This window comes from Mytilus edulis, chromosome 1 (assembly GCF_963676685.1).
Source record: "Mytilus edulis chromosome 1, xbMytEdul2.2, whole genome shotgun sequence".
NCBI lineage: Eukaryota > Metazoa > Mollusca > Bivalvia > Mytilida > Mytilidae > Mytilus > Mytilus edulis.
This window is the reverse complement of record NC_092344.1, coordinates 103,510,054-103,521,995: the sequence shown is the minus strand read 5'-3', so window position 1 is coordinate 103,521,995 and position 11,942 is coordinate 103,510,054. Positions and strand designations below refer to the sequence as shown.

General features: G+C 32.5%; 1 protein-coding gene across 1 annotated transcript; it reads right to left on the bottom strand.

Moving 5' to 3' along the window:
* Positions 1 to 1,836: 1,836 nt before the first annotated feature.
* On the bottom strand, positions 1,837 to 11,654 carry LOC139516671 (uncharacterized). The gene is made up of 8 exons (XM_071306898.1): positions 11,462 to 11,654; positions 8,508 to 8,642; positions 7,858 to 8,099; positions 5,311 to 7,466; positions 4,073 to 4,237; positions 3,126 to 3,406; positions 2,633 to 2,818; positions 1,837 to 2,146 (listed from the first exon to the last, which is right to left on the bottom strand). Exons 2-8 carry the CDS (start codon positions 8,568 to 8,570, stop codon positions 1,961 to 1,963), a joined length of 3,279 nt encoding a protein of 1,092 aa, XP_071162999.1. The 5' UTR covers positions 8,571 to 8,642; positions 11,462 to 11,654; the 3' UTR covers positions 1,837 to 1,960.
* Positions 11,655 to 11,942: the final 288 nt, after the last annotated feature.

Below are 11,942 nucleotides of genomic sequence, written 5' to 3'. Positions count from 1 at the left end.
ACCAAAACCTATGTATATATAATCTGCTCTTGCTGCTATTTCGTATGCCCTAAACTGTGATGATGGACAAAAGTCAAGATGTTACGTATTAATTTCTCACCAGTGACACACCATCTTCCCCGTTTTCGACATTTACACATCTCAACTCCTACATAATGCTCGTTTATTTTGACATACGAACTTGTTTTACAGGGGAATGAACCTTCGACAAAAACTGCTTAACAGAGTTATTAGAAAGAAACTACATTATTTTAACGGTCACAATCACGAATTGGTTGACCGCACAGATGTGTCTTTGTCTCAATACATTATTAGATACATGTTTCGCGGTCTTGGGTCTTTAGAAATCAGAATCTGCCACTGAACCAATTGTTTCTCATTCCCGATATATGCAATATTGACCGATTTTCAGACAAAGCAGGAATTGCGTTCCCTGTAGATGTACCCTGTCTCGCTCTTTTTGGAGATGATGCGATTCTCTTTTATTATTGTCTTAATTGAGTCACTCTAATGGTTGTTTAAAAATAATCAAGATTAATGAAATCGATAACCGAAATTGTTCTTTTTAAATCCGAAAACTGGACATTGAATTTGAAAATGCGTTTTTAATAGTAGTAATTTTGTAAATTAAAAAATAAAAAACCTAGGTTTGAAATGCAAAATTTAATACTTTTATCAGCTGAGAATTCGAGATTAAGAGAAAATTTAAGATGTAAAAGGTTGATGCTAATTATGTTTTATATTTTTATAGTGATAAAGATGATACTACAATGTTGACTGCTTTACCCCTAAGATATTTTTACCTATCACGTCTGGGGTTTTTTTTGTTCACACATCGTTTTCAATATAACGGAATTTTATGCGACTGCCTCACAAGTGGGATATTAAGCTAGCTATAAAACTAGGTTTAATTCACCATTTTCTGCATAAGAAAATGCATGTTCCAAGTCAGGAATATGAATTGTTGTTGTTCGTTTGATGTGTTTGACCCTATAAGTTTGCCATTTGATTAGGGACTTTCTGTTTTGAATTTTCTATGTTCATGAAAAGCTTCATTTGTAGCTATAAAACCTTCAGCTGTTTAAATGTCATGCCTGTTATTTTACACATAGATTTTACGTAAAACACTGTCTGGTAAAATCTGAACTAGCGTAGATTGATATTTATGAAACTGAGTCAGATTGCCTTATATCTTTTTTGCGTCCTATAGGTTTTTCGACAATTTCATTTTGAAAAATAAAACAACATTCCAATCTACCATCGGACGTTGATATTCGAGATGAAGACCATAATTCGTGTTATTTACAGAATAAATCCATTTATCCTACGACATTTACGGCTACAAGTAAAGTATAGTTTGGAATAATCTTAAAGATGTCGTTTTAAATTATGCCGGGACGTGATCTTATAAAGCCGACTATACGGTATCGATGAATGTCGTTCTTAACCTATAGTTTCATACATCCATGTCATTTGAACCCTGGTAGATAGCTTTCTTATTGACAATCATCTACTTATTTTTATATCAGTATATAAGTAACATTTCATTACATATAAAATTATTGCTTATTGTTTCTTATATATATAAAAAGATGCCAATGAGACAACTCTTCACGAGAGCCAAAATGACACAGAAATTAACAGTTATAGATCAAGTATGTTGACCTGTTTGAAAGGTTTTTTTAAGGCACACAATAAACAATTCAACCACTGAACAAAATAAATAAATTGAAGAAAAAACAATAGAGGGTGAGCACAAATAAACTGCAGTTGTTGTAATATTGTTACGATAAGAGCAAGAATATACAAAAAGGGGAAAAGATAAATTTTAGAAAATGAACATTATATTTTTATGCTATACATAAAAAAAAAAATCACAAGCGCATTCAATTGTATTCCACATCACGAGGCTCGTCACAAATTTTCTTCAGTTTTTCCACCATTTCATAGTGATTTCTTTTCACCATTCGTCGTCAGAATCATCCCATTCCTCACTTTCAAAGATAATTGTTCCGTTTGTCTCAGTAGAATATTCCGGTAGCATTGCCTTTCGTGGAGCAACTCTCTTTGAGATGACTGATTTTCCTGACATGCATCGCTCTACATTTCCTTGTTGATATTCCATAATACCTATGATTCCTTTGACCTACAAAACAGAAACCAATCATAAAAACAAAGGGAAATTTTGTTTGAATATACATGTTATAGTCAGTACAAATGGGGGAAGCTATGAATTTTTTTCTGACTCACAATTCAATAATTTTAACATTTTAGTTAAGATTGTCTAACTCATCCTTTCCCCCTCGATATTATTGAGCCTTATGCAATTGATAACAAAGGTAAGACAATGCACATTCATAATTAAAAAAAGCAATAATCATATATCACACACAATGTTAGCTAAAATAAAATAAATTATCATTACATTGCAGAAATGGCAGTTACAGAAAAAGACTTTCCTGAAAAGCGAGCTGATCCGGTAGATATAAGATTCCCATGTAATTTCGATGGAGAAACATATCAGCCTAAACTTAGCCATACAGTGAATTAGTTGTAAAATAGAACAAAATAAGATTTACAATACAGTATATGTCAACATGATCGTAAACAGAAAAATATGTCGTATAACTACCCAAAGAAATACTGTTGCTGCTCCTTTACTGACATCTCGGACCTGCCAGGCTTTGTATGGTTCTAATATTGTCTTCACGGCATTCAGGATGGTATTGCTTACTGATCTATAGTCAAACTGTTCCATTCTTTTCTTAAGGTTGTCTTTTCCTGATTTAAACAGTAATGATTTGCAGGTCCTCCAATCCTATTTAAACATACACAATAAGAATGAAAGTACGAGATATATTATTTGGGATATAAAAAAAAGAATAAACATAAAAAAATATTATTATTTACATTTGTAAATAGTTTTTACTCAAAACGAAGTTTAATAATAAAAAAAAATGTAAAATAAAAGATATTTAATTTTATCTATCAGTGTAAAGGAGGCGGAATGAAAGGATCTGTTTTTTTGCCATTGAGATGTGAACATAGTAAAAGTCTCCGATTCTTTCTAAATTATGATAATTTTCATTATTTTGTTGACAACTAAATAAGGCTACATACGTTACCTTCACTTCCTCTAGTCCATAGCCTAACAAAAGAGAGGCCGCTACAAGAGTCTGGTGAACAACATTTGGTGGTGTCTGGTACATTTTCAGCTCGGCTAAGGATCTTTGATCAATTTTGGACACTATTTTAGAAATTTTATCTATTTTGTAAATCCGAGAAAGAATTCTAGTTGCTACAACAATCTTTGAGTTAAGAGGTTGATTAAGCCCTGATTTCTTTGCTTGTTCCACCGCATCTTCTAACATACTTTCTTTCCTTGACTGACAAGCTTTGTCCAGATCTAAAGATAGATTATAATGTCCAGCTTCAATTACTGATATTAATTGTACAACTAAAACATAATTGTTCTTAACCAATTTGCTCCGTTGATTTGGTTAATAGATATCTTTGATAAATATTAAAGGTATACTGTTTTTGGTATCATTTTTCCTGGTTTTAATGTATTATATTATAAAGCAGAATGCAGACTAAAAAGTTTCTATAATGTTCGTTTTTGCTTTAAAATAGTTAAATTCTTGGTATTGTACTAATTCGTATCTTTCTGTACTATTTATGAAGTTGTTGTATGAAACAAGTAAGTTAGGTGCTTAAATATTGCTCTCAGTGACTGTATAAATCTTCGATGCAGTGTCGGTTATAACTGTGTTGTTTGTACTTATGCTTTTGGTTATTTTAAATAACATTAAAGCAGAGCTTAGATATTCTTGTAATGAGTTTTAAATAGTCGTTTTGGGAATTTGATGTGCTGAGGGAAGGTCTTTAGTGGTCCGTATTAAAGGCATTCCCAACGTTTGAAAATACTCGGTGATTATTAAAAGCTTAATTAAAATATATACTATAGACCGAAACGTCGGGTGATGTGTTGATAGCATACATGCATTTTCAGAGTAAAAAAAATGGCATATAATTTATTTATCATGTGGATATGGTAAAGTTAATAATTTACATTTTTGAGCTTGAAGAAACATGATCATCTGATTGGCTTCCAATGAAAGTGGATCGGTTGTTGATGGTCTAGTGACGTCATATACCTTCATACATGTTACTAATTTATCCAGATCTTTCTGACTGATGGCTTTTTCAATGTTCTTTGTTAATGTTCCCTTTGTAGCTGAAAATGAATCCATGAAGTTTGAGAAATGAATAAGAAGTCTCATTACTTTACAGTCAAATTAATTAATATATATATTTATATCACACACTACTATTTTAAAATAAAATCTGTGAAATTAAAAATAATAAAATCCATAGCCTGTTCCATATATACTTGTTTGTTCATAGTTAAATGCTGACCTGTTATATGCAACTCTATAGGTAAAAGATAAAAATCGACCCTATAATATCGTACGACCATTCGATTTGATTGACAGAATAATTATTTTCCGCCTATCTAAGGCCAGATTATATTTTTGCAGCTCTTACTAATGGGCCAATTTATTCATTTCTAAACTCCTCCTGCCCACACCCCTCCCAACCATGAAAATCTGATGTGTCCTCAACGTGTTTTTGGAATTTGTTTTGAAAAAAAACGTACACTGAACTATTACATCAAAATGCATCAAAATCATATATCATGGGTGAATTTAAATTGTGTAAATGTACATTTTCTGAAAGTTATTTTACAACCGCAGATCTGTGGTAAGAAGTATTGAAAGGAATAATAGACCGAGGATCAAATCAATTTATACATTTTGCTACCTGTCTAGAACGTATGTGGTTATTAATTCATGACAAAAAAATCCCTATCTGTATTTCTCTCAGCAATGAGCTAACACTGACAAATGACTGTCAGCACAAGTTTGAGAGGAATTACATGCTAGAGAATGATCAATTGTTTATTGCAGAAAACAGATAGCTACACACAACAGACTTTAGCAAGAATTTATCCCGACAATCAATGTGAAGAAGGGAGACAGTGATACATTAAGAGAATCCCAAAGGAACATTTAGATACATTTTCATATTAATTTGCTGGGAAGAATGTACCCTCAGTGCAATTAATTGTTATGGACTACCTTACAATTTCGATGAACAAACAGACAGAAAGAGTATAGTGAAATTGATCACAGATATTTTTTTTCAAGAATAAATACGACATAACTGTCAAAATAAAGTATACATCTCAATTTTTATAATCCTACTTTCCATATTTTTTTTTTTTATATTTGCATGTTTTATACAAACCTTTAACTCTCACTTCGCTGTCTTCTGTTACAGGTCTATTGTACAAGTTATTTGAATCATCTTCTTCGTCGTCGTCAAACAAAGCATTCACGTCCATGGATTCCCAGTCATTTTGGTCAATAGCAGGATTAAATTTTCTGACAATATAATACCTGGCTATGGTAGTCAAATCTTCCTCTGAATGTGTTTTGAATATATCCAGCGTAAACTCGCCTGGAAGCTTTAAATGAACAGCCAATTCGTTTTCCTGTTTGACAACTCTGGCAACTTTACTTAGCTGATTTGGAAGAACATTACTACTCCGTAAGGATGTTGATATTTCTCTGATGTCTGTTATGGCGGGAATTGTAATGACAGGTTCCTGTGTTACAATAGTCTCGTGCTTTATTGACGTATGCTTACTTTGGATAGTTTCTTTTAGCATGGAAGGAAATGGATGACCTGATGACTTTACTAGACAACTATATATAGGCTTAATTTTATGTTCTGGGTTTTTTCCAATCAAATTAAAGGAATATAATCCCGCAATAGGCATGTCCAGCTGATATATCCAATTTCCATCTCCATCAATACATTTTTGACAAGTCATCATCTTGGATGATTTATCATCGGTACTACACAATTCTTGGTAAAGTTTGACACCGGAGCCTGTTTTAAATTTCAGCTTTGCTATTCCTTCGTTTGCAACTATCTGCCCACTTTCTTTTTCATCTTCACTAACGAACTCTTGATCAGTTTTCTCATTGCTCATATTGTTTTGATTTTCTCCTGTTACATTCTTTTGATATTTTCCATTAACACCAACCTCTTCAGTATGTCTAAACTTAGCTGCGACCATTGCAATTGTATTTGTATCGATATCACCATCGATTTGATTTGCTCTTCCTTTATCATTTTGACCATTATCTTTTTTCTTTTGTTCACCAACATTTAAACTTAGATGACCTTTATTAGTGTCTATTCCCCTCTCATGTACACTTGGTACAGTAACATCAATATCTGTAGAACTTTCTTGAACACCTAAGTGGTCACCCAATATTGCTGGTAAAGGCTGTACTTCTTTATCTTTCAACGTTTTACCATTTATAAGAAAAGTAAGTATATTTTTGAGAACACTGTCTTCTTGTTCGTATTTCAACTTTCCAAATATTTTCAAAGCAAATTCTCCATCAAATGGAACTTTGACTAGTATTATATATTTTCCTTTTTCAAACCTTCCCGTTGTAAATCGACTGAGCTTAGCGTCACTCATTGCTTTGCACTTTAGTTGATGATTTATAAAGTGGAGACTTTTCGTTGGGACTACGATTTCGACTTCACCTCTTACGGTCTCTATGATTGATTCACAGGGGATTGGTGTTACTCCTTCCTGAAGCATATATGCATTTGAACCCCAACCTAACCGAGGACAATCAGGATACTCATCTACTTTTATTTCAGCTGTTCGTAGACATTTAATTCCGTATGAACAGAGAAGATTGTAGAGCTTATCTGTGACTATATCTTTCCCGTATATATCCAAGCGGTAAGTACCCGGAAATGGAACCCTCACAGTATAGCATAATTTGTTTTTAGAATGTTCAAACATTACAAAATGTCGTAAACTCTTCCCCTCAGAACTGTGTTCAGACTTTATTAATACTAAATTATGCGAAAACCTGTACTGATGACTTTTACCTTCTGGTAGAGTAAAATCCATACTGATTGGAGTATTTTTCGCCAGTAACATGCACGCATCTGATTTTGTGTTAGTTTTCATTCCCATTACAAAGAAGTGTTCTCGAACATATGGAGAATTCTGCCATTGTTTTACAGTCCACCTATTTTCCTGTAATTGCCATTCCGGGTCGTCTGGGAAATGAGTGTTAATGAATTCTTTTGGATCTGTTAAAAAATAGAATTCATTAACAGGCCTATTGGGTTTGCCAGCGTCTGCCCTTTTGATCTTTCCTTTTGCATCGACTGAAATCTTGTCGTCATAATCACCTTCATCAATACACGAGTATGACCAATAAGGATCAATCAGACGCCATTGGCCTTTGATGTAGACAGCATTCCATCTAGATTCTAGTAGTTCTCTATCGGGTTCATCGCCAATAACATATAACATGTTCTTTGTCATACCATTAATGATAACACAGGGAATATTCGCTATTCTAGATGAAAAGAAAGAAATATAAGTATATCATAAAATATTTGGTTAACGAAGACTTCGACAAAAGGGGCATTTGATTGTACCTTTGAAGGTATATATAATGTTATGGCAAAAGAAAACGCAATTGAACCACAGTTTCTGTAGCATTTTGCCAGTTATTATATTGAGGGCTTTTTAATTCCCTTTTCCAATTTATGACGGTGATATATGTTTGGTTTACTGAAAGTTAAAATTAACTATTTTTAAGGCTTCTTTAAAAGTACGTGGTTTGTAAGAAGTATGTTTATGTAAATCTTTAACCGATTCGTCTTCCTATTTTCTAAGAGAATTTAACCGTAACAAAGAAACAATTGGTTTGAATGTGACTCAATTGACACTTTAAAAACTATTACTGGCATAGAGCATAAAACAGATGGCAGTGGTCTCCAAAATCTTGCTGAATGTTCATTAGATAATCAATAGGTGACTGTTCTGGTGGCAGCATATCAATTTCTATACTTTCTGTATCAAATGACGTCATCCATCTAAATATAGCACGAACCCTCAGTACCTCGTCTATATATTCAAATGATTTCTTTACTATGATATGTTCCACAATGTCCCAAAACGTTTCCATCAAAAGATCTGGGGATACCTTTAAAAATAGTGTTTCGTATTAATTTCGAATCTCGATACAAAAACAATGCTACTAAAATCAATCTTTCAAACCAAAATGAAACAAAACAGCTAAGGCATATAGTATTGATAATGTAAGAGCTTTTCATGACAATAGCCAGAAGCGCAGTTCAGTTCAACGGTTAACAGGTGTTATTTAAACGTCAAGTGCGCTTCTTGCACGTCAAAACTCAGAATGTTTGTTTGAACAAGAATTGACAGTTTTCCTACAAAACCTCGTTAGGACCCCTGGACGGACTCTCCGGCTTTCTTCACCAATAAAAACTGACAACTACTATTAAAGCAATGGTGATAAAAGTGGGGTTTAAACACAAAAATATCAAAAAATAATAATCTGTTCTTACACATTTGTTAATAAGTTACTTACATTCAAAGCTTTATGATCAATGTTTGTGAAATCTTTATTTTGCAAAAGCTGTTGTTTTGACATTGTGGTGGGTACGGGCGGTGGTACTTCTTCAGATCTGTATGTACCACGATCATGGTGGAAAACATCTGCTAACTAACAAAGATAAAAACAATCATGATTTTCTGCTGTAAGTCAAATTTTCTTGGAACGGATGAAAAATCCACAGTTTGGTAGTTGCTATTGTTTTTTACGTATGTGTCTTTGGTGCATTAAAATTCTGTAATTATATTTTCAATAACCTTAGTTTGAAATTCATTGAGGTTAATGAAACATAAGCTAGTCACGGTCTGAGTGTTTTACCTCCTAACATACGCGAAGCGGGATAAAGGATTGTGTCAAATCTATATCGTTTTTAAAATATTGACAAACATGATGCAACTTAAAACTATGAACCTTTATTGCAGTGTGTCTACTGTCTCCAACTACCCTATAATGTTAACCGATGTCAGTTATTATGAAATGTCTGGGCACCTAATTAAATACTTCATCAACAGACGATTCGTGTATTCGGGTTTCTTTTCCATTACAATGCTGTTTAGCAACATTTAAAAACATTATGTCTTAATATTTCACGGTTATCGTCTCCATATAAATGTTCATCGTCTTTAGCAAATTTGGTGTAACTTTGACCTACATTTGCCGCTTGATCGATTTAAATTTTACGTTTTTATGGTCTTTTACGTATCACAAAAAAAAGTTTGGGGGAACATGTCCTTATTTTCCGAATCAGGACTGATCTGCCAATTCAACTTGCTGGGAATAACAAAGAAAACAAACATTGATATAGCATGAGTTATAACATACCTTTTTAGATTATACACAATTTTTGGAGGGGGTTAATGTTGCTACGTCTAGCTTTTGCAAAATATGTTATGAATCTTTGTTTTCATTTTTTTTTTACCATATCTAAAATTCGTTTGGAATATTTAGTTTTTTTTTCAGGTACACTTTAGTGTTTGGTTTATCCGTTCTCGTTTTTTATATAGATCAGATCGTTGGTTTTCTCGTTTGAATGGCTTTACACTAGTAATTTCGGGGCCCTTTATAGCTTGTTGTTCGGTGTGAGCCAAGGCTCCGAGTTGAAGGCCGTACATTGAAACCTATAATTTACTTTTATAAATTGTTATTTGAATGGAGAGTTGTCTCATAAATTTTTTGATTTTATAAGATTTTGATAGTTTACAAAACTCTGTTATTTAAGCAAGATTTTGTTTTGCTAATTTTATCACTTTTATTGCATTTAAGAATTGAATGCTTCTTTTTGTAAATTTATTGGGGTGTAAAAGCGTTGACCGAAGTACATTTTGTATGAAGCGCGGAAGCGCTTCATTCTAAAAATGTACGCACGGTCAACGCTTTTACAACCCTATAAAGTTACAAAAAGAAGCATTCAATACTTATAATTACATTTTTTTAGCTATGATCAAGAAAAAACGAATTTTATATTGTTTTTATTTAATTCACCTGTGCACTTTATTGTGGGACCACGTGTTATCATGAATGAAAAGTTTTATTGAGTGATACAATTGCTTACGGAATAACACGTGATGTGCTGTTAGCTAATCAGAATAAAGTATTATAATGAAACATACATCTAATGTAATTATATCAATATGATATGAAATTTAAATGCATGTAAAATTTTGGTAGTCGACATATAAGGGAATAAAGGGAATAATGTATTAACTATAAAAGTAAATGTTGCAATTTTAAGATTTTGATTGTTTACAAAACTCTGTTGTTTATAAGCAGGATTTTGTTTTGCTAAAATTATCACTTTTATTTCATATCAATATGATATTATAAATGCATGTTAAATTCTAGTATGCGATATATAAGGGAATAATGAATTAACTATAAAAGTAAGTGTTGCAATTTTTGTAAATAGATTTTTTAAAGTTCGGTAAGAAAGTCTACAAAGTAAATCAATGACAATAATACTCACTCGATATGCACTTGTCGATTGAGGCCTTTTACCTCCTATATTTCCCATTTTGAACCGAGGATCTGTTCTATAACACTTTCATAGTGAAATGTGTTTCTTCTTTCGTCAAAAACACGTTAATGCAAGGGTATAGTTTTGAAATAAGACATAAACGGTTATGACACGAGTCTAACATAAATATTGTGACTAAATTAGATATAAATAATGTCAATAGTATTAGCCTATATTTCGCTATAATTGTGGAGGTGAACGTAAGTTAAGCATTTTATCTCTTATTGTTAGAGCAGGTGTCAATAAAATGACATATCAGAATTGGTATTGATATTAAAGATTGTCAAATATTCTTCCAAAATTATAAGATACTGATCTTTATACATTCTGGCAGTCATCTATCAGCAGATAATTTGTCAGTCTTCCTTCAAATTTGATTTATAATTAACATACAATTTCCCAGGAATATCTCATTTCTACTGTGCTGGGAGAGATCATTCTAATTATTGCTTGAACGATATATGTTCATCAAACATGAAGTTTCAAAATATTAAACCTAATATTTAAGGTTTCGAAATTTTGCATATTTTGACATTAATGAAAGGCATATTATAAAAATATTATTGGTAACATTTTATATCTTATGAACATATATTCTCAATAAATATGAATGAGAGTTCACAATAAAAGCACAATTAAACGTGGTTTTAGTGCCGATGAAAACTCTATACCAAAGACACGACGACGGTGTAAAAAGTTAAAGGGCACAGCACGGCAATGACAACCAGTAAACTTCATGTTCATGACAGGAACATAAGAGGTGGGGCAGAGTTGTTTGTGACTTCTGGACCATCCCTATGTCTTTTATAGTGTTGTAGAAACACAACATAAGCAAGATGAAAACAAAAATCAGTTTGAAAAGGATTTACTCATTAACTTAACAACATAACACAAACTAATTGCTAGATATACTTACTGCAGGTGTGATGAAATGATTGAAGCTGTTAATTTTCTCCTTGGTAATATTTATGTACGTTTCGGCAACAAAGGTTATCGACAAGTTGCAGGTATCCCTATATGCACTAAGTGCGCCCTTTTAATAGCAGACTTGTTTTGTACTGTTATGAATCACAGTTTATGACCAAACTCAGTAAAGACCCGTCGAAATTGCATTTAATTGATAAATTCAACAACACTTACCGTTATCTTTAAATTTAAACGGAGACAACTGTCCTTTCCCAGATTTAGATATTTCGGTCTTAAACGGGAAACTCCACACCAAAATTAACGACAAAAGGGATCATTTTTCGTTCCCTATTGTTAATTATCCATTTTTAGATGATAGTATTCCTTTGGCACCATCTTACGGTGTTTATATTTCACAGCTCGTTCGGTATGACCGTGTCTGTTGTGACGTTTTTTTTATTTTAACAAACGTAATCTAGTACTGGTAAACT

What these genes read in the sequence shown, in the direction of transcription:
- LOC139516671 (XM_071306898.1), bottom strand. Translation starts at nt 8,570, where the DNA reads ATGTCAAAACAACAGCTTTTGCAAAATAAAGATTTCACAAACATTGAT. An exon ending in CTGTTTTATGCTCTATGCCA is followed by an intron (nt 7,467 to 7,857) that starts GTAATAGTTTTT and finishes CTTTTCATCTAG; the next exon opens with AATAGCGAATATTCCCTGTG. An exon ending in GTTTCTTCAAGCTCAAAAAT is followed by an intron (nt 3,407 to 4,072) that starts GTAAATTATTAA and finishes ATCTATCTTTAG; the next exon opens with ATCTGGACAAAGCTTGTCAG.